Source organism: Hylobates moloch, unplaced genomic scaffold (genome assembly GCF_009828535.3).
Source record: "Hylobates moloch isolate HMO894 unplaced genomic scaffold, HMol_V3 SCAFFOLD_9, whole genome shotgun sequence".
Taxonomy (NCBI): Eukaryota; Metazoa; Chordata; class Mammalia; order Primates; family Hylobatidae; genus Hylobates; species Hylobates moloch.
The window spans coordinates 53,889,878-53,917,580 of record NW_026652284.1 but is presented as its reverse complement, the minus strand read 5'-3'; the positions used below and the strand labels follow the sequence as shown (position 1 = coordinate 53,917,580).

The 27,703-nt window shown below is 36.3% G+C and overlaps 1 protein-coding gene across 13 annotated transcripts in view; it reads left to right on the top strand.

Moving 5' to 3' along the window:
• Nucleotides 1-27,703, top strand: part of STAU2 (staufen double-stranded RNA binding protein 2) — a 337,228-nt gene that overhangs the window by 202,483 nt on the left and 107,042 nt on the right. For 11 of the 13 annotated variants that reach the window (XM_032759847.2, XM_058444329.1, XM_032759849.2 and 8 more), the window contains one exon: nt 3,995-4,302. In XM_032759847.2, the coding sequence (XP_032615738.1) occupies nt 3,995-4,302 (308 nt within the window). Of the gene's footprint in view, nt 1-3,994; nt 7,419-25,626; nt 26,041-27,703 lie in introns of those variants that run through there. The other 2 variants (XM_032759851.2, XM_058444336.1) reach the window with 2 other exon arrangements.

Genomic DNA, 27,703 nt, shown 5'->3' with positions numbered 1-27,703 from the left:
ACTTGAGGAAATAAATTTTCATGTGAATAAGGATTGAGTTACAAGAATGTTCATCATTGTGTTTATAATTGCAGAAAACTGGAGATAAATTAGATATCTGATAATATGGAATTGTTTAAAGAAACAGTTCATATAATGAAATTTTATACTTTTAGTATTAGTTGTAGAAATATATTGTTTTATAAACAATGACAGGATCATATGGTATTCCTATGTATTTAACTTGTTTTTTCAAGTAAACAACAACTAAAAAGTGCATAGATAAAACAGGATTAAAAACATATCTTTAAAGCAAAATGTTGAAAGTAATGTCCTCTGGCTGATGAGATTTATCTTAACTTTTTCCAGTACATAATGTTTTCTTGTAAAAAATTTATTGAAATTTTTTCCTGATTATAAAAAAACTAACACATGTTAATGTAGAGAATTTGAAAGTTAACATAAAGGAATAAAGAAAATACATAAAATAGGATCTATATACAGTCATCCCTTGATATCTGTGAAGAATTGGTTTCAGGACACCTTATAGATACCAAAATCCACAGATGCTCAAGTCCCTGATAGAAAATGGCAATGGCATCATATTTGCATATAACCTATGCACATATTCTAGTATACTTAAATCTTCTCTAGATTACACAATATCAAATATGATATAAATGCTATGTAAATAGTTATTAGTTTTAAAATTTGTGTTGTTTTTTATTGTTGCATTATTTTTTATTGTGTGTGGGGTTTTCTGTTGTTGTTTTTGTTGTTGTTGTTTCTCTTTGCAAATATTTTCTATCCACAGTTGGTTGAATCCAGGGATATGGGACTCATGCATGTGGAGGACTGTCTGTATTATTTTAAGCTATTTAAAGGTTTTTTTAAAAAACTTACAAAAGTCTTTTATACTTAATGGCATCAGGATAAAGTTCCCCGGACCTTGGCCCCTGCGTGCCACCACCTGCATTTGCAATTCTGACTCTCTGTATGCTCTTGTGATAAGGCATGGCCTGAGGTTTCCTAGAACACAAACTCTCCAGGTCCCTGCCCTTGCTCCTGCTGGCCATCTGCTCTCAGTCCTCTTCCTCCTTGACTGTATTCTCCTCATCCTTTGAAATTTACTGTCATCGTCGTCTCCACCAAGCCTTCCCTGAGCTTTTAGCACTTCTCCTTTCCCATTCCCACTGCTCTCTACACCTGTCTCTAGTGAGACCCCTATCACATTGTATTATCCATTTTCATTCCTCTCCTGATAGACTGAGCATAACTTGAGGTCGGGACAGTATTGGTTGGTGCGATGCCTGAAGCTTAACTAGCACAATAGCAGTTGGAGCTTAAGTAAGAGAGTATGTGCATGTGTGTAACGAACAATAGAAATAAAGATGTGTTGGGATCAAACAACCTGGAGTACTGGATATGTCTGTGTGACTGGAGCATGGGATCTTCATGAAATATTTAGTAGATGAAGATAGAGAGATAAGTAGGAGCCAGATTATTAAGGGCTTCCTAGGTTATCCTAAGGAGTTTGGGTTCTGTAGTGTAACTGATAAACTGGTGAAAGACCTTTAAGTAAGAGAATGTTCTAGCCTTGGCAAGATAGTAGAATAGGAAGCCCTGGAACACAGCAGTTCAACAATAATTTATAGGCAAATTTTTGTTGTGAGAAATCCAGAAACCAGTTAAGAGGCTCCTGTATGCCAGGTGAGCATGAAACCAGCCAGATCTTAATTGGCAGGGAAATTCAAGATACCCTCATGCCGTAATCCCTACCCACAGTGCAGTGCCATACAATCAGGACAACCACCTTCCACCCCCAGCTCCCAGCTTCTTTCTGCCTAGAAAGGGAAAGATGTATACCACGCATCCAATGCCTTAGCTTTTCTGGGGCTACCCAGAGGACTGGGTTCTGTCTGGCCGGTCTCAGAATGCTGACAGATCATGGCATATTTTAGCAACCCTGGGGCCAATGAAGACAGAAGTGGCTGGTGGTGGTGGTCACTGTAACCATCCCTTGCTCAGCCCAGCACAAAGCTAACTGTTGAAAAGCTCCAGCTTTCAGCTTTTTCCTGGAGAGGCAAAGAGGTGCACCATGTATCCAATGGCCCAACTTATCTGGGAGTTGCCTGAAGAATTGGCTTCAGCCTTGCTTGTCTCAGAGCTCTGATGGGACTGAGACAAGCAAGGGACTGATGCCTGGGGACTGCCAAGAACAAAGAAAGTGGATTAGACTAGCATAAAAGTTTGAGAGGCCTCCAGAATCTCTATTCAGGCTGATTGGTTAGGATCTTCTCCAGTATGAGGCCAGTTTATGAATACTAGGAGAAGTGGTTGTCTTATGTAATGTGCAGACACAAACACAGAGAATCAAGGAAAAATGAAGAAACAGGAAAACATTTTCTAAATAAAAGAATGAGATAAAGCTCCAGAAACTGACCATAATGAAATGGAGATATGTGATTTACCTGACAGAGAATTCAAAGTAATCCTTATAAACATTCTCACTGAGGTCTGGTGAACAATACATGAAAAAAAGTGAGAATTTCAACAAAAAGAAAACTTTAAAAAGTACCAAGCAGAAAGCATGGAGCTAAAAAATAAAATAAATTGAAAAAGTTACCAGAGGGATTCAATAGCAGACAATGTCAAGCAGAAGAAAAGATCATCAATCTCAAAAACAGGTCATTGGAAATGACTGAGTCAGAGGAGAGTTGGGCCAGCCTCCAGCATTTCCCAAAGTGTTAGCTGTTTTATTCATGCTATGTTAAAGGCTTGGACAAAAAGTAAACTTGGGAATCCTGAGTTAAACCAAGTTGAATAGATTTTTGTTCTTTGAGTTTTCTGATTCTTCACTATGCTAATGTGCATTTTTAATTTCACAAAAAGCATTTGTATTATGTAATTTGCATTATTTTCAGTTTTTATTTATGGAACCATTTTATTTGGGGACCATGTTATAGAACACATTTTGGGAAATGGACACTGAGGATACTAGCAGCAGAGAAACATTGGAAGCTTGAATCAGAAGGTTAGCATCAGGAGAGGAAGGGGCAAGAACAGGGAATTAAGTTGTGTCTCTCAGAGCACATTCTTTATGAGTGGTGACTTACCAATAATTTTAAAAGATAATATCATTTGAGAGTTATTGATACGTGATCAAAAGATAGTAGAATAAGCAGTTTAAAATGTGGTTTGAAACTTCTCTGAGACAAATGATAGTCAAAGGAAAGTGCTTCTCTAATATGGTTTAAGCTCCATCAACAAACCTGTCCATGGCCTGGCTTGAATTAATGCACTAGATAATCCCTACAATGGTCATATTCTTGAGATGTTTGAGCGACACGATAACTACTTGCTTATGAGTAAATCAGAGATGGTTGCCAGGAGTCTAGGTTGGGTCATGAGCAGCCACATGGTAGTATGAGCAAAGCAAGTTAGAGACAGTGCTAGTTTTGAGATGATACCCATTTGCTTTTTTATGTGTTCGTGAGTTAGAGTTGTCTGTGGGACATCCTTGTGGAGGTGAGAGGATCACCAGGCTGTTGAATACATGCATTTGTACCTCCAAAGAAATTTGGACTGATTCAGCCTTTATTTTACCTGATGTGCCTCAATTGCTGTATGTGTTGGGGTTTCATGCCTCTTTTATGAGATATAAAATGTTAAATTGCAGGGTGAAGACACTGCACATTCCCGATTTTCTGCCCCATTATACTTCCACACGTCAGTTTCCCTTGTGCCTTTATAGCTTCGCTACTACACACAAGTCCCATTGAAACCGCTTTTTTTGGATGTTTTTAAACCTCTAATTTTAGGAAAATTGAAACAGACATTCACCTTTCAATAGAAGCTGCAATTGCCTCTACAGTATGACAAAGATACTTGTTTGGCGGTGTTTCTCATTTCTTTGTTACTACACCAAGTAAAGCCATTGAGTTAATAATGCTATAACATGTTTCTATTTCAGTTATTTTAAGTATAATAACAGTGTTCTTCATTTTATTTATAGCTCCAAAAGGAATTCTTCATTTGTCTCCTGATGTTTATCAAGAGATGGAAGCCAGCCGCCACAAAGTAATCTCTGGCACTACCCTAGGCTATTTGTCACCCAAAGATATGAACCAACCTTCAAGCTCTTTCTTCAGTATATCTGCCACATCGAATAGTTCAGCTACAATTGCCAGGGAACTCCTTATGAATGGAACATCTTCTACAGCTGAAGCCATAGGTTTAAAAGGAAGTTCTCCTACTCCCCCTTGTTCTCCAGTACCACCTTCAAAACAACTGGAATATTTAGCAAGGATTCAAGGCTTTCAGGTATGAATTAAAAGCAAAAACAAAAAACAAAACAATTCATTAGCCTCAGATTCTTCATCTGTATCCATCACAAGGCTCATTCTTGCCTGCTAGTATGGCCTACATGCCACTTACATTTTAAGTTATTTAGGAACACAAAGGACAGACAAAAAAGCCCTATGCACATGCCTTATTTTCTCTTATTTTTGATCTATCTAGTAATTCTTTTGCTGCCTGTCTCTTCTCCATTTTCCTTCTTCTTTTTTAAGCATTTTTCATACTCTTCACTGTCTTCCATTTGGTCTTGATTAGGTGCATCTATCTCTTTACTCTGTCTTCCACAAACAAAAATTCTGCCTTCAGACATTTGGTGTTAGTATTTCACACTCAGTTCTCCCTTTTTTTACATAAGGATTGAGTTTCTTTTTATGATGATTTTACCTTTATAGCAATTTTGAATTTTGCATTCTGTTGCTAGTATTGATTCAGGTACACCATTAAGATACAACATTCTGGAAGTCTGTTACCTTAGGAGTTAATTAAACATGATATTTGAAGAATAATGAAATGCTTTATAGTTGTTTGAGGCATAACAATGTGTATTTGTTTTACTGGATCATGTTTTGAACTGACTAGGGAGGGTAGCACCTGCCTCAGATAGTACCAACAATTCTACTTCACTTGGGTAGTCTAAAACTAGCTTATAGTTTAACTTAACTTGTTGTGTATGTGAATTTAGGGATGGAAACTTTTTTTCCCCTATTTATTCTTTGTTTCCTTTTGGGAAAAAACCCCACAAAAATCAGCACTCCTTTATGGATACATTGGAGCTTTTAAAAGATTTGTAAACTCTAGGAAGGGGAAATATCTGTGTCTTGACTTCTTAGTTGCCTTGAAAATCATGTACTGAACTGTAACCGCTAACTTGACTGGATGAACTACAGTTTGCTTGTGTGTAGAGAGTGTATTGCTTCCTCAGATTTCACTGTTTTCATCTCCTTTTCCATCTTAGTCTTTATTCCTTAAGACCAAAAACTGTAATATCCTTTAGAAATGCTCTAGAAGATCTGTATTGTGTAGAATGATCATGTATTTATAAAAATTTTACAAGTTTAGATTATAAAATGAAAAAGAAGGTCATGTGTTTTGGGGGGTATTTTGCATGTTCGGATATTTTTTTTCCCTTCACCGAACCCTTCTGATTCTTTCAAACTATTGCCAGGTAGTTGTTAGTGTTTTTAATTGGACTCTTAATATGAACTTTAAAGAAGTTGTTACCAGTTATTGGCTCTGTCATCTGAAATTTTAACCACTTAATTTAAAGTTATAATTTTAGAATTTGTTTTTGTTGTTTTACTTTAAGAAACACAATAAATCACTGTTTAAAAAAAGATCTCGATTTATATAAAGTACTGGAAAAAAGCTAAGTAATTTTTAGTTCTATCTATAATCTCCGTAGGATGAATTAGAAATAAATTGTGATGAAAAGAAATTCACTGCTTATTTATGAATCTAGTCATTTAGAAATGTCTGAGAGTAACACTGCATTCTTATAGAAACAAAGCACAAATTGCATTCAAGCTCTGAATTGATTTTTTGCTTGGAGCTGTTGTTACAGTAGATGTAATTTTGCTACCAGAATGTCTTAATTTTTTAAATTTGTTTTTATTTCTAAGCTCTTGGCAATGACAGTAATTATAATTTTAACATATTTTCACTGTAGTCAACACATAGAGTCTGCTTCCCTCATTATTGCATTGCTAAGGCCTTTTTAAAAAGCTTATGCTTACATAATATGCTCTTTTTTATGGACACGTTATACGTTTCCAAATCTGTGTATTGTGATTTTTACATACTAATGAATATAAACAGGTGATTTTAAAATATTACTGTGCTTCTTTGGTTGAATGAGCTGGTATTGATGTAAAATACTCTGTCACTGATGGACCACTACCTGCAGCTAAGCAGTGAGCAGAATCTCTGGGAAATGGCTTAGTCCGGCCACATGTATAGCCCATCTTCATAATGTCGCAGCAGAAGGTTCTTTGTGGTTAAAAGTTTTAAAGCCTATTTCTTTATAGGTAACCCTCTCAGGTATATTTACCTGGTAGAAAAACATGTAGATTGTTTCTATTACTTAAATGTTTTAATTGGACTGTAGTTTAGAAATTATAGGACCAGCTTGTTACAGATTATACACTATTCTGTTACTTTTATTTCTGAAACTTAAAAACAATAAATTCTTTTTCTGTGTTTCTAGGTTAGAACTTTTTTATTTTATTGCACACTGAACAGATACTATTGCTTATTGAATATTGTGTAAACCCTTCTTTGGCATTCCTTGTCCATTGCAATTTGATTTAAGCCTACTAGAGCCATTGTATGTGACAGCTATATTGTATTACAAAGTAAAAATATATGAGTGTATTGAAAACAAAGTTGTTTTAACTTTTAATTTTGTTTCATCACCCAGTCTTTAATTTGAATTTATAAATTACAAAAAGCTACTTTGATCAACTGAATGTAGGTATCCAAGCTCAAATTCTTTTAAACCTACAAAATAGGTAAAATTATTATACAATTAAAGTTATTAATAAAACTGACTTAAGAGAGCAGAATGTGACCGAACACTTGCACATTCTCAGCAGTTCTTTTATTCTTGTTTGGTCTCACCTAAAGTTTTTATCGTATTTTCGAATGGAACCTTTTGGATCTCTGTCAGAAATGAATGTTTATTTCTTTCAAGTTTTATCAAGTATTAATACATTTTATTCATATTCTTTTAAATGTTTTATTCAGTAGTTCTGTGAACTTCACACTTTGTTGTTCAGCCTAATCGTATGCTTCTGTAACTTCCACACATTTTATAAGAACTCATTCAAAGTTGTAGTCCTACCATAGTGTTTCAGGGTTCCTTGTTGTGTACTCTTTTATTATAATGGCAAAATGTTTCAAAATCATTCAGCTTTTTAAAGAAACTTATTATGCAAAAGACACTCTTGAAATGCTGTGCATTTGAACTGAAGTGAAAGAATTTGTTTCATGTTGTACTTTGCATTATTTTAAGTTTTCACATCTTTAATATGCTTTTCTATGCTAATTATATTAGAAATCTATAAATATAAGTGGTTTCAGTCATTAAAAATTAGGTTGAAAATGAAAGTGGATTATTTTAGCAAATCATCCCTTCTAGATGGATTTCATTTCAGTTTGCTATTCTGTGCCTCTCCTGTGAGCATCATCCACTGAAACAGTGTTGTTTGTGAAACCTTCCGAGTATAGTATAACAAACTAGGTTTTTTTCCTCACATAAATAATATAAAGAAACACTTAATTGGTGTTTTAGTTAAACTATAATTAGTTTATTGTCCAAAATCAGGGAGTGTTTTATGGAGGGGCATTTCATTACTGTATCATAATCATGCCATTTCCAGCAAGATGAGACTGTCCACTTAAATTAAAATCTTCCTTTTCAAATATAATTCACGCTTAATACATTTCAACTCATATGCCTCCTTTTGTGGAGTTTAATATGATGATAGCAGGTTTTTATAGCTACAGGCTTCTTTTAAGTATTTATTTTTTAACAATATGACTTTAGTGTAGATTACATTGGGATGGGGCTGGTGGAAGTGGGGGGTGGTGGGTGGTCTCCCTGATAATCTGAGAATCAACCTTTCTCCTATTTATTCTTATCTCTCCTATACCTCTTGTTTTCCAATCCATATAGTTATCATCAAGGTGGCTATCTGAAGCAGCATTTTTTTTTTTAGAATAAGGTATTCATTTTTGTTAGGAGATCAATACAAGTACAATTTTGTAAATTTCTCTTAGGAGAATATGGAGAAAGAAATAATGCATGTACATACACACCCACACTTAGGAATATAGTTGTCTCTTGGTATCTGCAGGAAGGATTGGTTCTAGGACCCCCAAAGATACCAAAGTTCATAGACACTCAAGTCCCTTATATAAAATGTTGTAGTATTTACGTATAACCTACACACATCCTCCTTTATACTTTAAATCATGTCTAGATGCCTTATAATACCTAATATAATGTAAATGCTGTATGAGTAATGGTTATACCATATTGCTTTTTTGTGTTTTTTTTATTTTTTTTTAATATTTTTGATATTTGGATTCATAGCCCATGGATATGGAGGGCCCAGCTGTGTGTTTTCCCTCATTTTTAATTTGTCATTGAAACATAACTTACTCTATTGCCTCTGAGACCAAATGTTCATGTAGGCTATTAAAAAATGTATAAAACCATAACAAATTACTTAGACTACAATGAGCAAAACACATTCGTGGGTTTGGTCAGCAGATGCTGTTCTGATTTGCCATTAAAATCTTAAAAATTCTTAAAAAGCTCTCTTGAATTTGACCTCTACTACCTTCCAAGGACCCTGGAAAGACTTTATGTGTTAGAACTCTCCTGAAGGCTTGGTCTTCCTTTAGTGACATTAACACTCAGGTTTGTTATTCCAGTGGGCAGCTCCAGTTAATGCAAACTGACCGGTTGTGTCTGGTGTCCTTAGACTTTGATATGCAGGCCAAAGTCCAAGGGATATGCAAACATAACACACACCTGTACTTCCATAAAAACCAGCAGAATTGTAGATCAACTTATTTTACTGAAATTGTAAACCCTGTAAAAAAAAAATACAATGTTTGAAGAAAGAAATCCTGGTGCATATAAAAACTACAATGAGTAACAGTAATACAGGTAAGGATCAAGCAGGCCTTGAGCAAAACAGTCCATTATTACTGCAGAAACTATTTGGGTCTAATCACCCACCCTATGTCGCTGTGATACTCATTTTGAGCCTTTATGCACCAGCACATACATAGTAAGACACACAAGATACTTCAACAAAATCTAAGTAATATACAAACACCGTAAGAGCTTTTCCAACCAAAGAAACTTTAATGTAGATCTGAAATGAGCCATCATGATGCAGAAAAAGATGATTATCATTTCGTGTCCTTCCCAAGTAGAACTATCTGATAATCTTTTCTGTTTGTATCAGAAGAGATTTCAACTCACATGGAAATTATACTACTTGGAATTATTTGAAAAATCAAGTATTTGAAGGAAAAAATTGTTTTTCATCTAAAGATGCATTACATTTCCTTTTGCTAGAAAAGATTGACGATGATGTAATTTTTCCTGACATATAATTAATTATAGTACTCTTCAGGTGGATGGCAGCTGTATACCTATACTCATTCCAAGTCATGTTGAAGTGACTCCAGCATTTCCCTTTCTCCAGCATCCAGCTATATCTAAGGAGATTTTTTTTTTCCCCCACAAATGACAGTGGCTGAAATTTCATATGTATTGTTCTCTTCTCACCCAAGGCAACTCTTAAGAAATAACAGTATGTGGAATGCTGCATGTAAAAGATTTTTGCATACTCAAAAAATTGCTCTGACATAACAGGGGCATGCATTTAGGGGATATATGGATAAACTAGGGAGGAAACTGACAGTTATTGACGGATTCACATACCACATAGTGAAGTAGGCATTACATATATTATTTCAGAATACCTGGTATGTTTTTGCCTACAAATCTTTATTTGATTTTGAAAAAAGCTATTGTATAATGTTTGAAGACCAGTCCCTGTAAGTAGGACTAATGTATGGTAGTGGCCCATAGTCTTATGGATATTGGTTTGTTTTTGTCATAGATTTCATTAATAAATTTATTTCTGCCCTCAACTGTATATACAGCTGAGTAAGCCATTTAAGAATTCTGACTCCTTGGCTGGGCATGGTGGCTCATGCCTGTAATCCCAGTACTTTGGGAGGCCAGGGCAGCCAGATCACTTGAGGTCAGGAGTTTGAGACCAACCTGGCTGACATGGTGAAACTCTGTCTCTACCAAAAAAAAAAAAAAAAAGAAAACCAAACAAAAATTAGCCAGGCATGGTGGCAGGCACCTGTAATCCCAGCTACTGGGAGACTGAGGCAGGAGAAGTGCTTGAACCAGGGAGGTGGAGGTGCAGTGGGCCAAGACCCCACCACTGCACTCCAGCCTGAGCGACAGAGCAAGACCCTGTTTCAAAAAAATAAATAGAGCCGGGTGCGGTGGCTCACGCCTGTAATCCCCGCACTTTGGGAGGCCAAGGCAGGTGGATCACAAGGTCAGGAGATCGAAACCATCCTGGCTAACACGGTGAAACCCCATCTGTACTAAAAATACAAAAAATTAGCCAGGCATGGTGGTGGGCGCCTGGAGTCCCAGCTACTCGGGAGGCTGAGGCAATAGAATGGTGTGAACCCAAGAGGTGGAGCTTACAGTGAGCCAAGATCGCACCACTGGACTCCAGCCTGGGTGACAGTGTGAGACTCCGTCTCAAAAAATATATTAAAAAAAAAAAAAAAAAAAAAAAAAGGATTCTGACTCCTTTGAGATGGAAGGGACTTTAGATTTTATTCTAATATAAAATTTTATATGTAAACACATTTGGGAGTACATACATCAAACGTCACAGTAGTAATGTAGTTTACTTGTTTTTACTTGATTTTAAATCCTGATAGATTTTAGGTTCTAGAAATTTCTGCCATCTTAACATAGTCACATCAAAAAGCAGATTTAACTGTCAGAGAAAACATATGCTTGAAAAACTCCAAATTTTTTTTTTTATCTATATTATTATCTATTTTTTTTAAAGCATAAGAAAAGTACAGGCCGGATGAGGTGGCTCACACCTATAATACAACCTGGGCAACAGACAGAGCAAGACTGTGTCTCAAAATGAAGTCTAGAATCAAGTCCTAAAACGGAACATTTGAGCCATTGCAGGAAAACAGTACTAGGTTTACAGTTTGAAAAACTCTTACTAAGGGAAAGATAGGTGGTAGATAGTATATTGTGAAGAGGTTTCCATAATTTCAGCATGTATATGAAGAATTAGATGGATATGAAGTTAATCTGCCCATAGAATGCCATCCCATTAAACATTGGAACTGATTCAGCTGAAGCACAGGACATGGAACATTTGTTTACTCACACTGGGCAGTACTCATTAAGGGCCTACAAATGCTGGGTAGCGTGCTAAACATGCTAAACATTGGACTCGGGGAGTTATGGTCAAGCTGGAGACTGACAGGCAAATAAAATCAATATGCAGAAGAAGATAACCCACAGCCACAAATTAATCCTACCTCCTGGGATCAGTGTTCAAACATTACACAATGGTCGGATAAAAAAAAATTAAATGTTTGTAGCATGATGCAAGAAATAATGTATGTAATGCCTACCCCACATAATAAATGACATAGTAAGTATAACCTGATAAATGTTAACTCGAAGTGTGGTTAGTGATGTCAAGAATTGTGAATGGAAATGAACAGTTCTGGCTGAAGGAATTAGGGAAGAGTTCATAGCAGAGGGAATATTTGAAATATGTTTTAAAGAATACTTCAGATTTTAAGGTGGATAAGAAAAGGAATTATAGGCAGAAGCATCAAAGCACTGAAGACATAAAAGGGCATGGTGTTTTAGAAAATAATTTAAAGTGGAAGTGGCTAGTGAGGAGGCTGAAAAAAATTGTGTGTTGTTGGGAGTTAGAATTTTTTTAGCCATTAGACAAAGACCACTGACTTATCTTTAAAAGAGATGTGACATGATTGGTTAACAGAAAGATAATTCTGTCAGCAGTGTAAAAGATGAACTAGACAAGAAAGAGACAGACTTGATAACAGAAAGACCAATTAGACTGGTTTTTTATGAATCCAGGAAAGAAAGAGTAAAGATTGAGTTAAGACAAAGCTGTTGGGCATGGAGGAGTGGATCTAGGGTACAGATGTCTAAGGCTCAATTGAGAAAATTAAATGATCTCTTGTGCTGACTTCAGAGAGGATGCTTTCACTAGCCTGGTTAGGGTGGAAGCTGGATTTACATATGTTGAAAAGTAAGTAGAGACCATTTGAGGAGTAAGTGAGATAGTATGAGTGTGAGATGTTTTAGGCAAACTTTTATTTTTACTATGGATGAGATGAATATGGAGGAACTTAACGAGTTCCATTTTAAACGTGGAATTTGAATTGCTTGTGGGACATTCACATGGATTTGTCCAGTAGGCAGTTGAAATTGGTCTAGTGATCAGTAAGAGAACATAGTACATACAGATTTGAGAGTCATCAGTGTATAGATGTAACTGAAGCCATAGAAACAGTTAATATTGCCCAGGGAGAATGGACAAAGGCCTACAAGAGATTCCAGATGCATACTAACATGTAAGGGATTCATTTGTTCATGAATTCAACCAGTATGTATTGAGCATCTGCCATGGACCAGGTACACGACTTGGCACTGAGTATATAACATGAAAGTGATAGCCAGGGTTTCTGCCCTCAATGAGCTAACGTCAGAATGGTAGTGTGGAAGAAGGGCGGGTTTGGTGTAGGTGCAAGGGCAGATAAACACATCTGAACACATACAATAAATTCAAATGGTGTTAAGCTCCTAATGTAACAGTTGCTTGGAAATTAGTTAATTGTGAGGTTAATTATGATTATGCAAAATATAAACCATGACTTAGTGTCTTCAGTTGTGTCAGAGATAACTACACTTAAGTGTTTTAATCAACCTTATTGATGTATAATTTACATGCGATAAAACACACCCATATTGTACAGTTTGATGAGTTTTGAAAAATGTATGTAGTCACCAAAATGTATACTACCACCATAATCAAGATGGGACTCGTTATTGCAAAAGATTTGCCTCCGCCCTTGCCGCCGATTTTCCTCACCTCCAGACAACCACAAAATCCTTTCTGGCACTAAAAATTAGTTTTGCCTTTTCACTGATTTCATATAGGTGGAATTACACAGTATTCACAGTTTTGTATCTGGCATCTTTCACTCAGTATATTTTGAAATTCACACACATTCCATGTATCAGTAGTTTTTATTGCTAAGAATTAGTTTATTGTATGTATATATACCACAAATTGTTTCAGTTTGCCTGTTGATGGACATTTGGGTTGTTTTCACTTTGGGGCCATTATAAATAAAGCTGTTTATGAACATTCATTTACAATATTTTGTGCAGACATACGTTTCCAATTCTCTTGGGAAAATACCTTAGAGTGAATTGCTGGATCACATGGTAAGTATATATACAATGTTATAAGAAACTTTCAGATTCTATTTTAATGTATTACATACATTACATTCCTACCAGCAATGTATGAGGGTTGTACGTGTTAATATGGTCAGTCTTATTTTATTGAGAGTATAATGGTGTCTCATTGATATCTTAGTTTGTATTTCACTGAGGACAAATGATACGAGCTTCATTTCATGTGCTTATTGGCCATTTGTGTATCTTTGCCAAGTGTCCACATCTTTTACTCAGTTTCTAATTGGGATTTTCCCCTGTAATTATTGATTTACAAGAGTTCTTTATATCCTGGCCATAAGTAATTTGCATTACAAATATTATCTCCCTCCCTATGACTTGTCTTTTTGTTATCTTAATGTGATCCTTTGAAAAACAGAGGTTTTTCCATTTCAATGAAGTAAAATTTTCAGTTTTCCCCTCTAAGGTTTATGCCTTATTAGTCTCATCTGAGGAATCTTTTGACTACCCCTAAGATCACAAAGACTTTTTATCTTAAGTTTTCTTATGGACATTTAATGCTTTTGGCTTTTATATTTAATCCTAAGACCCACTTAAAGTTAATTTTTAATGTATGGTATGGGGTAAGAGTGGAAATTTATTTTTTTTCTCATAGGATAGCCAGTTGTTACAGGACCATGTATGTCATGTGTTGTGTTTTGTCTAGGCTCAAGCAAGGAATCTCTCCTCTTAATACTTAAAGCATTAAGATACTTTATATGTCTTTGTTTTTCACCAATTTGATTATGGTACATGTAGGAGTGTTTTTAATCTAGTTTGGGATACATTTAGCTTCTTAGAACTGTAAAATAATGGTGTGTTTTTTATTAACCATTTTTGGAATGTTTTGGACCACTATTTTTTCCAAAAAAGTTTTCTACCTTTTTCTCCTTTCCTTTTAGAACTCCAGTTGCACATATGTTAAATCTCCTGTTATTCTCCCACAGGCTTCAGAGGCTCCATTTATTTTTCTTTAGTCTTTTGGATTATGTAATTTCTATTGATCTAGCTTCAAGTTTTGGATTCTTAGAGATTCTTCCCTCCATCCTCTCCAGTTTGCTGTTGAGCCCCTATAATAAATTTTTCATTTTGTTGTATTTTTCACATCTGACATTTCCGTTTGGTTGCTTTTTATAGTTCCTTTTCTCTGTTGAGATTCCATATCTGTATAGTTACTGAGATTATATTTTCGTTTAATTCTTTGAACATCTATATCATACCTGCTTTGAAGTTTTTTGTCAACTAAATCCAACAGCTGGGCCCATTAGGAGTCAATTTCTGTTGACTGCCTTATTCATGAGTGTGGTTTACCTTTTTCCTGATTTTTGCATGTCTTTAGTTTCTGTTTGAAAAATGGACATTGTGGATAACATGTTGCAACTCTGGATCATCATTTCTTCCCCAGATTAATATTTTTATTTTGGTTTTGGTTTTTGGTTAAGTTGCTTAAGCTAAAACTGCTGCAAGCTTTATCTTCCTCATGGTGGTATCCCTCAGCTGATATACTCTACTCAGTATTTCTACCTTATAACTGCAGCATTTTCTTTTATGGTCTCCTCTGTGCCTGTGTCATATAGTGAAAGCCAATTATTTGGGCTGAGTTTATGCTCATGTTTTGGGGCCCACTTTCTTTGCCTTTTCTTCTTTCTAGCATTTCCTCCTCTAAATTCCTAGCTGATCTGCCAGTCACACACCCACTGATACTACAGGCCTATAAAGCTTTAGCGTTCAATCATTTGAGCTGCATTCAGATTAGGGACTGCACTCTATTCAGAAAGTAGCAGACTTTCAAATCTCAACCAGTTCTCACTGGTTTCTGCCTACTTTTCCATTGGGCCTTCCAAGATCTCCCTTGTGCATGTGAAGTTTAGCAGTCAGCTGGAATTTGGGTAAAAGATTCAGATTTAAAGTTGTGCCACTTCTGCAGCTTTCTCCTGGGATTTCTTCCCAAAATGTCTAGCTCATTTGCCAACTCTAAACTCTTTCCTCTGCGTCCTCCAGTGGGTAAGACTGCAGTTTCCCACCAGTAGAACTATAAGAAGCACAAGATGAAAAAAAAAGTCATAAACTCATAATTCTTACTGCATACATTTTGATCTTTCAAGGGAAATCTCTGCCCTGGTATCTGCTTGATTTTGGTAACGTTCTAGTATCTTCAGATATTTTTTATTTTGTCTGTATTTTACTTTGATATCTGCAAAAGACTTTATCCAGTGAATTCATTCTCCTGTTGTCAGAAGCTGGAACTCTACCAATTCTTTTAAAATATTCGTTGAATTGACTAATTACTAACTGGTAAACTTGACATCTGTTCAAATAAAATAATTCAAAATATGGGAAAATCTCTGAATGTAAGATATTCATTACATAATTGATTATATAAAAACACAATGGATTGAACAAAAGAAATTTATTGTCCCACAGTTGTGGAGGCCAGAAGTCTGAAATCAAAGTGTCAGCAGGGTTGGTTCCTTCTAGAGGCTCTGAGGAAGAATCTGTTCTGTGCCTCTTTTCTAGCTTTTTGTGGCTGCCGGCAATTCTTGGTTTTCCTTGGCTTGTAGATTCATCATTCCAGTTTCTGCCTCCACCTTCACATGGCCTTCTCCTTTGTGTATGTGTATTCTTCTTTGCTGTCTCTTATAAGGGGACTTGTTATTAGATTTGGAGTCTGCCCGAAATTCAGTATGATCTTATTCCCAGATCTTTAATTACATCTGCAAAGACTTTATTTTCAAATAATGTCACATTCAAAGATACTAAGGCTACACACTTGGACATATCTTTTAGGATACACCATTCATCTCACTGTATATCTCTTTTTTCCTTTAATCTGTATATTTATTATTTTAATCAAATTTGGGAAGTTTTTGGCCATTTTTTTCCCTAAATAATTTCTGTCTCCTTTTTTCTCTCTTTTTCCTCCTAGGACTTCATTTACATGCATTTTAGATATTGTCCCACAGATTCCTTGAGGCGTTATTCGTTTTTTTCCTCTTAGTTTCAGATTGTACAATTTTTTTTTTTCAATGGAGTTTCACTTTATCGCCCAGGGCTGGAGTGCAGTGGTGCAATCTCAGCCCACTGCAGCCTCCGCCTCCCAGGTTCAAGTGATTATCTTGCCTCAGCCTCCTGAATAGCTGGGACTACAGGCACCCACTATAACAACTGGCTAATTTTTGTATTGTTAGTAGAGATGGGGTTTCACCATATTGGTCAGGCTGGTCTTGAACTCCTCACCTCAAGAGATCCACCTGCCTTGGCCTCCCAAAGTGCTGGGATTACAGGCATGAGCCACCACACCTGGCCCAGATTGTACAATTTCTATTGATCTATAAGTTCAGTGACTTGTGTCTCCTTAATCCAGTAAATTTTTTTTTACTTTGCATAATTATATTTTTCATTTCTAGAATTTCTATATGGTCCTTTTCATTAGTTTCTGTTTCTCTGCAGAGATTTTCTATCCATTCATTAATTGCAGATATATTTTCCTGTACATGCTCAAATATAGTTACATAGGTGCATTAAACACCATTTTTATCCCCATGATTTCAACATCAGAGATGTATTGAGTTTGGTGTCTATTGACTGCCTTTTCTTTTGATTATAAATCACCTTTTTCTGTTTATTCTATGGCAAGTAATGATGGATTGCATCTTGACATTTGTGAATGATACATTATAGAGACTTTGGATTCTGTTTACAGTCCTCTGAATAGTTTTGCGTTTTATTTTCTGATGCACTTAATCTGGCTGGACTCAAATCCAAACTTCTTTCCTCTTGGACTTTCTTTTCTCTTAGTTTCTGGGGCAGTAGTCTCTCCTGACTGTCCATCAAATTCTATGTCAAATGCTGCACGGAAAAACCTAATAGAGTTGGTATTTATGTGGTTACTGTTCCCTGTTAGGGTGGCTTTAGTGCAAACTTTTTCAATGAAGTGAATGATAGGGGAGAAGGTTGAGGTAGTGGTAGAAATGCTTTCTTAGAGTAAAAATAGGACTATCTAAAAAAGAATCTGTCGTAAGTAGTGGTATTTGCTACCAGTTTGGATTTGTAGTTTAAGCACCAACTTATTTCTTCTTATCTTTTGCAAATCAAGTAGCAAGTATTGATATTTCTTGGTTTAAGTTTCTTGGTCCCCATTACTGTGATTCTCATGCATAGGCCTATGTTACTATTTTTTTTTTCCTCTAAAACTCTGACTTAAGGAGAAAGCTTTTACTCCACTTTTTCCATGAAGCTTTCAATATTACAAGTTTCCAGGCCTTTATACGAGAAATTTTTTCTGCGCCCTTTTTCCTTTCCGTATCAGAGGTAGACAGTACCACATTGCCCCACTGACTTTGTTTTTCTAATTAAGAGAAAATGTAGTCCCCACAGATTCCCTTCTTTCATTGGTTGAAGACTCTTTAAATATAAAATTCTGGCCTGCAAAGAAACACTTAAGTTTATTATCTATTCTTAATAGGCTCTTGGCTACTTTCAAGTCTCCTTAATTCATAGCACTAATGATTTTATTTCGTATTGTAAATGGCCCTTAAAAAGGGATTTTAAACTTTCAGAAAAGTAAAAAAAAATAGTACTGACTTTATTGTTACTGGTTATATTACCATAGTATAATTATCACTACCAGGAAATTTAAAATGATATAATACTCTTAACTAATGTACAGATCTTATTCAAATTTTGCCAGTTTTCCTACTAATGTCCTTTTTCTGGTCCAGAATCCAGTCTAGGATCCACATTGCATTTAGTTGTCAAGTCTCTCAAGTCTCTTCCAATCAAGTATCAGTTCTTCAGTCTTTCACAATCTTAACCCTTTTGAAGAAAATCAATTACTTATTTTGTAAAATGTTCTTGAATTTGAGTTTTCCTGGTGTTTTCAAATGGTTAGATTGAGGTTGTGCATTTTTGGTAAGACTATCACAGAAGTGATACTGTGCCCGTCTCAGTGCTCTTTATGTGACTCTTTATAACATATTTCCTCTACGTGCTTTTAGAACCACATTAGAAAGTGCTATAGTGTTTACTTCAAATGTCAAATATAGTTTAGAAACTTCAAAAAGAGAAGAGAAACCTGTTGTATTTACCAATATTCATACTCTTTTTCATTTTTGTTCTTCCTGCTTTTATCATTTCCTTACTGTTTCAATAACTTAATTTTAGCCATTGTTTCAGGGTAGGTATGCTGGTGACAAACTGTTTCCTTGTATTTGAGAATGTTTGGGGTTTTCCTTTCTTCCTCAAGGATATTTTTTCTGGATATAAAAATCTGGGCTGACAGTTCTTTCAGTACTTGGAAAACGTTATGCCTCTTCCTTCTGGCATCCGTGGTTTCTGTTGAGAAACTACTGTCATTCTTTTACTTCTGTAGGTCAGGAGTTGTTTCTCTCTCACTTCTTTCAAGATTTTTCTTAGCCTTTAATTTTCAGAAGCTTGATTGTGTGTTGATTTGTTTGTTTTTATCTTGCTGGGGCTTACCCAGCTTCTTAAAGGTGTAGGTTTATCTTTTACCAAAACTGGGTAAATTTTAAGCCATTATTATTTCGAATTTTTTTCAGTCCCACTCATCTCTTTTCCTTCTGGGACTCTGATGACACAAGTCATCAGATTAGATGTTATGATCTCACAGACCCTTGAAGAACTATTTGTTTTTTTCTTAGTCTGTTTTTTCTCTGTTTTTCAGATTGGGGAGCTTATATTTTTCTATCTTCAAGTTCAGTGATACTTTCTTCTGTTCTTTCCATTTTGCTATGAAGCCCATCTGCTGAGTTACCTTGTATTTCTTTCATGAGACTATTTTTTAAAATCTGTTTCAAGAGTATGTATGTAATTGCTTATTGAAACATTTTTATGATGGCTACTTTAAAATACTTGTCAGATAAGTCTATCGTCTGTGACATCTTGTTGGCATCTGATGATTGCCTTTTCTCATTCAAGTTGAGATTATTCTGGTTCTTAGTATAAGGGTAATTTTCTACTGAATTTTGGACATTTTGAGTACTGTGTTCCTAAAATTTCTGTTTCAGTAAGCCTCCTCTGACATTGTACCAGTTAGGGAATAGGGGTGCTGCCTTGTTACTGGAAGTTCACATTTTCCACCTAGCCTCTGTTGACATCTTCTTGGGAGGAGGGATATTGTTATAGCTGGGTGGTGGTGAAAGTCCTGACCTTCCACCATGCCTGTACTGGCACCACCCTGGCAAGGAGGAGTAGGATGCCCCATCATCACCAGATGCAGGTGACTGTCCAGGGATCCAACAGGGATGAAAATCCTAACTCCCCATTTGGCCTTCTCTGTCACAACTTTAGCAAGGAAATTGGGTCACCTCATTATAGTCTGGTGAGGTGAAAGTGTAGGCTTCCAAATTGACTTTTGCTGTTGAGGATGGAGGTGGATCTGCCATTTTTTCCATGGTGTTTCCATGGAGTAGGGCAGTTATTGCCTAAAAGATTTATATGTTGTTATATTATTATTTTTGTGGTCCTTTGGTTAGAAAGAGTAGACTTTCTTAGGGCTTTTTTTTCCCACCTATACCCATTGGCATTCTCAAGTTGCTGGCTTTTCTGGTACCCAGCCCAGGATATGTAAAGCAAAAAGAAAACTTAGGAATTCACCACTGTATTATTCCTTGGGTCCCAAAGACTGACCCCTAGTCAGTCTTCCTCCTTCTCTCCACATTTTGGAATTATGCTTATTTTATATATAACGTCCAGAGCTTTTTGTAGTTAAGCAGGAAAAATAAGAAAAAGTTAATCTATCTCATCTTGTCTGGATGTGGAAATCATAAATGGTCTGTCATCATAAATGTAACTATTTTAAATTCAAATATATATTATATATCTTGAAAATCTGTAATTCCTGAGTAGAAAGCACCATGTTAAAATATTTTTGTAAAAAAAATTAAATGCCGTTATGAATTAAGCCAGCATATAATAAGATTTGTAAGGTCCTGTGTTTGATACCTATTTTTTGAAGTGATATTCAATACAATAGAATTGTAATACATTAGAAATAGTAGAGTTTGCCCCATAGAGAGAAGAGTTTGTATTAGTTTGATGGTATACTGACTGCCTATGTAACCATAATTTTCCTTTAATGTTGAAAATAATTTTTCTTATTAAAAGGTTAATTCTTTACAAAGCCCTCTACCATTTAATGTGGCTTCTTTTACATATGTAAATGATGTATATAGGTATGTCAAAACATGGGTGCGTACTGCAAAATAGGGAAGTTCCTTTTCTGGTAGACATGAAACTGTTAAAGAATCACTTAATGTTTTCTTTCGATGGAAATGTAAAACTAAAATAATTGTTTGTGTGTGTGTAAGTGTAATTTATGTCCTAATTAGCTGCCTCCCTAGACCTTCACTGGCATAGTTAACGGAAACTAAAAAGCAAAGAGCAGGCCAGGGGCGGTGGCTCACGCCTGTAATCCTAGCACTTTGGGAGGCCGAGGTGGGCGGATCATGAGGTCAGGAGAGCGAGACCATCCTGGCTAAAACGGTGAAACCCCATCTCTACTAAAAATACAAAAAATTAGCCAGGCGTGGTGGTGGGCGCCTGTAGTCCCAGCTACTTGGGAGGCTGAGGCAGGAGAATGGCTTGAACCCGGGAAGTGGAGCTTGCAGTGAGCCGAGATCACGCGACTGCACTTCAGCCTGGGCGGCAGAGTGAGACTCCGTCTCAAAAAAAAAAAAAAAAAGCAAAGAGCAAATGTTTAGGATTTTTGTCATGTACATGCTTGTCACTGTACATGCTTGTCACTTACAGTAAGAATGTTATTATCCCCCTAAACAATGCTGACAACACATCTGTTTCATTTGTTAGACAATTTTTATCCGTGGCTTGCACAAAAAAATAAATCTTTATACATTACTGCCAGATTTTGATTATCAAATATAAGCATGTATAAGCATGTAATTTTCAAAGCGTATCTAAAACATAGGATTTTTAAAAGAGAGAAAAGATAATTCCAAGTTGTGTCTCAGTCTGTGTAATATAATTTCATTCATTAATTTATCCATGTCCCTTTAGAGGCATTAATGTAACAAGCATATTGCATTTAGAGTGAAACAGATTATGCATCAACTAAAACACTGGTACATGACCAAGCGTGTTAAATGTATGTTCATATTTTTGTTACAAAGGAGTGGATATGGTGTTTGTTGGTTATGGAAAGGATTGGGAAAAAAACTGAAGAGACAGTAACAGATATTATTCTCATTAATATTAGTCTCAATAATTATGTATCTTGTCATTTATTTTATTACATGATGAGTGGATGTGTTATAGTAAGACTATCTGATATTTATTATTAATACTAATCATGAGCTAGCTACAGTTCTGTATACTTTTCATGCATAAATTAATTTTGTTTATTTATACATTAATTCGTTAGTTATAAATAGAACTAACATGTAGATTTGTACTGTTGACTGTAGTTAACTCAAATAAATACAATAATTTACATGTCATCAAGTGATCGAAAAAAGTAGTAGTTAAGAAAGTTATGAAACCAACTTAATCTACTTATTTAGGTCAATATTTATGAAAGAAAGCTGCTTTGTGCCTTGCCAAGAACATGCTATTTTGTCTTAATAAAGATTTAGGTCTTTATTTGTACAACTTTGTACAACTGAGGTGCAGACACCACAAGAATCAAGCATGTTTTGAATCTCCTAAGATTTGGTGTTCAACTGTCACTCTTCAGCTCCTTGCTGCCTGTACTCTTCTGTGCAAGGCTCCTGTGCAGTAGCTACAGTGGAATTGCTACCTACTGCTGTGAAGTCAGCTCCACAGTTAATGAATCTGAGGTGTACTAATCAAATATGTTTTCTTAACACAGTAATTGTGCTATGTATCACATACCTTAATGATCTAACAAGCAACTTTCTTTAAACATAGGTCTTTTTTATACCCTCATTTTTGTTCCATAGGGGGTAGCCATTAAAAACATCTGACAGACAAGCAGTTCACCCAGTTCCCTGCTGAGATTAGTAAAATTAGTAGTCATGGAACATCAAGGACTTTTAGCTCTGCAGGAAGTAGTTTGACTCAACTTATTTTTGGAGCTGGGGGTAGGAAATTTAAATTTTTATTTGGATGGCCCCTCATATTTTCAAAACAGCATGAAAAAAATTCACACACCTAGCGTTTTATGTAGTTTAAGACGTTCATTCATTCATTCAAACAGAAACAGGGTCTCATCACTCTCTGTTGCCCATGCTGGTCTCAAACTCCTGGCCTCAAGCAGTTCTCGCACCTTGGCCTTGTAAAGTGCTGGGATTACGGGTGTGAACCACAGTGCCTTGTCTATTTCTTAAATTCTATGAATATTTGAAGTGATTCTATGAACACTTCCTGATTTTCTCTTCAGGAAAAAGGAAGTCTTTAGACTGGCAAAGTCAATATCAGAATGCAAAAGTATAGTATCTCATCTGGGTTTAGAAGAGTACGTCTCAAACTAGGAAACTTAGTATACCATCTTAAGTATAGCATCTCATCTGGGTTTATGAGATTACAAATCAAACTGGGAAACTTATCTTAAAAATTATAGATTTGCAAATTTCAAAGAAAGCCGTCTTATTTAATTGATGTATTGAAATTTATAACTCACCTTTCTGTGGAATAGTTTCTGTAAATTCATGAGAAAGAAACAAAATATCAATTTATAGTAGTTGATGGTGTTAAAAATCCAGAAGAAGCTCTATAACATTATAAAAATCAAGATTGGTTGCTCACATTTTAGAGTACCAAAGGCAGCAAAATGATGTAATTTACAAATAATAAATCTTAAACTGTTGATAAACCAAACTCTGAAGTATTTTTAAAGAAGTTTATTCTAAGCCAATGAGTGACCATAGCCTAAGGAACAGTCTCAAGAGGTCCTGAGAAAGTGTGCCCTGGGCATTGGAGTTACATTTTAGGGAGACAGGAATTGTAGGTAAAATCAAATCAATACATGGAAGGTGCATATTGGTTCAACCTAAGGAGGCAGAGTATCTTGAAGCTGTGGAAGGGGCTGGGTGGGGAGTGGAGGAGGTGCGTGGCTTACAGGTTGTAGGTAGATTCAAAGATTTTCTGATTGGCAATTGGTTGAAAGTGTTAAGCTTTGTCTAAAGACTTGAAGTCAGTTTAGAAATAAATGCTTAAGATAAAGGGAGTGGTTGTGGAGGTCAAGGTTCTTGTTATATAGATGAAGCCTCATAGGTGACAGCCTTTAGAAAGAATAGATGGTAAATGTCTCTTTTCAGACCTTAAAGTTGCCAGACTCTCATTTTTAAAATTTTTTATATTTTTGAGACAGGGTCTCACTCTGTCACCGAGGCTGGAGTACAGTGGCGCAGTTATGGCTCACTGCAGCCTCAAACTTCTGGGCACACCACACCCGGCTAATTTTTTTTGTAGAGATGGGGTCTCCCTGTGTTGCCCAGGTTGGTCTCAAACTCCTAGGCTCAAGGGATCCTCCCCTGTTGGCCTCCAAAAGCACTGGGATTACAGGTGTGAGCCACCGTGCTCAGCCCAGACTCTCATTTAATCTCTTAGACCCAGGAAAGGCCTAAAAAGGGGAGGCTTGGCCACATTAATGGAGTTTCTGTAGAGGTGCACGTTCCCCGCACAAGAGACTGCTTTGCAGGGCCATTTCAAGGTATGTCATATAAATATATATTAGGGTAAAATATTTTAATTTCCTTCAGGGACTGCCATCTGTCATGTTGATGCTATGGTTGAAACTTAGAGTCAGGTTGGAACTTAGAATCTTATTGCCACAAATAACATGTTTCATCAGTCTTATGACCTCTATTTCAATGTTAACGTTGGTTAGTTATGCCTACAATGACTGCGCATATCCAACCTCCCTTTCTGTCATGGCTGGGAATTCAGTTTTTCAGGTTTCTCTGAGGTCCCCTTGACTCAGAGGGGGTCTGTTAAGTTGGTTGCAGGGTCCTTAGGATTTTATTGTTGGTTTTCAAAACATAGGGTGATGAATCTTTTGTAATTTTCTGTAATTATCTTTATTCATTTTTCTTTCATCAAAATCAAGGTCCTATGACATTGTGTATTGGAATTTTTTGGGCCACGTTTGTAGAAACGCACTGCTTTGTTCTAGCAGAAAGAGTTTACCCAGTCAGTTCTGAAGATTTGTGTGTTACAGACACAATGAATGGAATTTTGTTGCCCTAATTATTTTAATATCGTGTTCTAAGATTCCTGGTTCCTGCAAATGCTTTGAATCATAAGAAGCATTTTTAGACTTAGAAGAGTGAATTTCAAAATGTCATTTACATATTTTTTTAATTCACAGTTTCATGAGCACTGATATTTTTATTTCCAGGAAGAAAATATGTACCTGAAGAAAGCCATATTTAACTTGTCTTTATGAGTCATTGGTTGAGTATGTAAAATGTGACTTTTTCTTAAGGTCTTTTATCAGCATATTATTACGTTTAATTTGAAATTGGGTCCTCAAGCAAGAGTTTCATGTTTTTTCCCACATATTTTTATCTGGTTTACTGAGCAGTCTCAATGCAGTGGGGATATAACACAGAATGATTTTATATTTCTCCAGTCACCCCCTTCCTCCGTGCCTTGCCACATCTCCCATTCATGTTCCTTTGTGATATCTTTGGCAAATTCCATAGTTTTCTGGCTAGCTTTTAGTTTTTAAAAATCTAACGCGTCAGTGTAAAACTCCCAAGTTCATATCCTTCCATTGCAAGCCATTCATTTTGGCTCCAGAGAGTTAGAGGAGGGAGAGTGTGCATTGATCTCTTTCACTCCTCATCTCACCCAAGCATATGTATTTGTGGTTGGTGGGGTCGGAGCTTAACCTGGCTCTGAGACACCTTCCTGCACACTTTACGTCTATTTCATGGCTTTGCTGCTCTGGAGGGTTAGAGGGTGACTAGGGTAGAGGAAGCTGCTACTCGTCCTGGTTTCCTCCACTCCTGCTGGCCTCCATTGTGCTTTTCCATGTACACCATGTCCATGTGTCTTGAGTCAGTGGCCCCCTCTGGCCCTGAGGGACAGCCACGTTTTCTTTGGGCTTTACCAGTGGTTTGTGCTCTGACCTCCTCTGTTGGTGAGTGTTACTTTGGCTGGCCTGAGTAGCCCCTTGGCTTCTGCTGGGATTCTCTCATGCTCTTCAAGGGCCATGGAGTTAGGAAGTGATCATATCTTCCTCTATCTTTTTGTTTTTTCAGGTACACTACCTACCTAGGACTCCTTCAATAAGTTCTCAGATACCTCCAAGCCCAATTTCTGTATTTTCATATGCTTCTAAACTGCCAGGGACATACAGCAAACTCGGTCAAAATCTCTATTCAAAAAGGGCCTACAGTTTCAGTTCTCAGCAAGCCTCCCACCAGGCAGTGAAATGTCAGCCTCCCATTCATGCAGGTATTCCCACTCTCTATCAGCTATTCTCTTAGAGCTACCCACTAGCTGGAAATACTGCATTTCTCATCAGGCTGACAATCCAGATGATTCCCTCCTGATGCACCACCACCCCATCCTTTGTTCCTTTGTGTGTTCTTTGCGATTGGGCCAGTTGTACTGACTTTTACAAGGGGGTTCAGGAGAAAGCCTAGCCCTAAATGTTGGCAGCTCTCTAGAGCTTCCTTTGGTTTTGGCCATGAGTCTTGGTGTCAATTCTAGGCCAATAGGAGAAAGTCTCACTGAGATTAGGTTCTTTTGTGAGTGATAAAAAGCCCAGTGGCTTAAACAATATAGAGATTATTTTTTTGTCACTTAAAGGTCCATAAGCTTGCAGGCTACAGCTGGCATGATGGTTCTGTTCCATGAAGTCCTCATGGACCCAGGTCCCTTCCAACTCGCTACTCTCATCTAGGTTTTGGCCTTTGTCCTCATGGTCAAGATGATAATATCTATACTCCAAAGAGCAGATTGGCAAAATGGGTAAAAAAGAGCAAAAGGCACGCACTTGAAATCTCTTTTAAAAGTTTTCAGGAAGCTGCCACATAATTCTTTCTTTTACAGTCTACTTAGTCATATGGCCAGTTGCAAGGGGGCCTGGGAAATATGGTCTTTGTTCTGAGCTTCCAAGTGCCTGGCTAAGAATTACTGTGGAAGAATCTTGGAGGACAACTAGCAGTCTCTGTCACATCATTGGGTGCTGTGACATCTTTGGAGCTGTGTGCTAACTTGCACCTTTACATTTATCTTTCATATATGAGTTATATATGTAAACACACTAATATTGAATGTCTGTAGGACACAATGTTTTATTAGTACTTGCAGGCTTCACAGTGAATTGTATACAGTTGAGAGAAAAGTTATATCTCTCATTAATGGTATCTGAGTCACTGATGGAAACGAAGTTTAAAGTTTATTTTTTTGACTGCAATTGTCCTATTTTTGTCCTTTCTAGTTTTCATTTCTCTAGGAGAAAGAATAGAGCTACATTAAGTCAGCTGACATAGAAGTGTTTACTGTCACTGTATATTTAGGAGATTGCCATGTCTTTCATACAGACTTTCAGTTGGTGTCGAAAGGGTAATTATATTTTATTAAATTTTAAAAGAGCATGTTTTATAATAGCACTATATCAGGCATAATAGTTTAACCATGCCATAAATGGTTGTGAACTGTTGCTATTATTTTGGTGTCAGCATTTATTAGCTTTTACATAAACCTGTTATGTGATAAGTTTCATTTTTCCCCTTATACCTACTTGCTGCGTAGTAAACAACACTTCCACATTCTTGAACTCGTATACATTGACTGAGCTTTTAATTTGCTCAGGAAGTGTAGGATGGTGAATTAGAACTGTTGTCAAACCTTTTTCCCCAAGGTTAACTTGGTAAAAATATTTTTTATAACAAAATCTTTATAGTACTTTGGGAATAAGCCTTTTATGTTGACTTGATTTGAGCTCTAAACTACTTTTATAGATTCCCAGGAGGAAGTTTCCCTACCTCCAGGGAAAATGATGGCCATTCTTAACAACCCTACTGGTTTAAAAAACTTGAATTATTAAGCCATTAGACTAGGGCTCATATTGTAATTTTCAGTCAGATACATATTATACATGATAAAATAAATGTAGGCCATATTCTGCAATAAAATATATGGACATTATGCAGCAATTAGAATAAAACCCAAGACAAGGAAGTAACTCAGGTATAGAATAAAAACCAAGACAAGGAACTAACTCAGGTATGTGTTTTAATTTTCTTCCTCACAAATTCAAGATTTTCACTTAAGCCTTTATCCTAAATCTGTACACATTTAACAAATTGAGCAAGTTATAGCTAATAA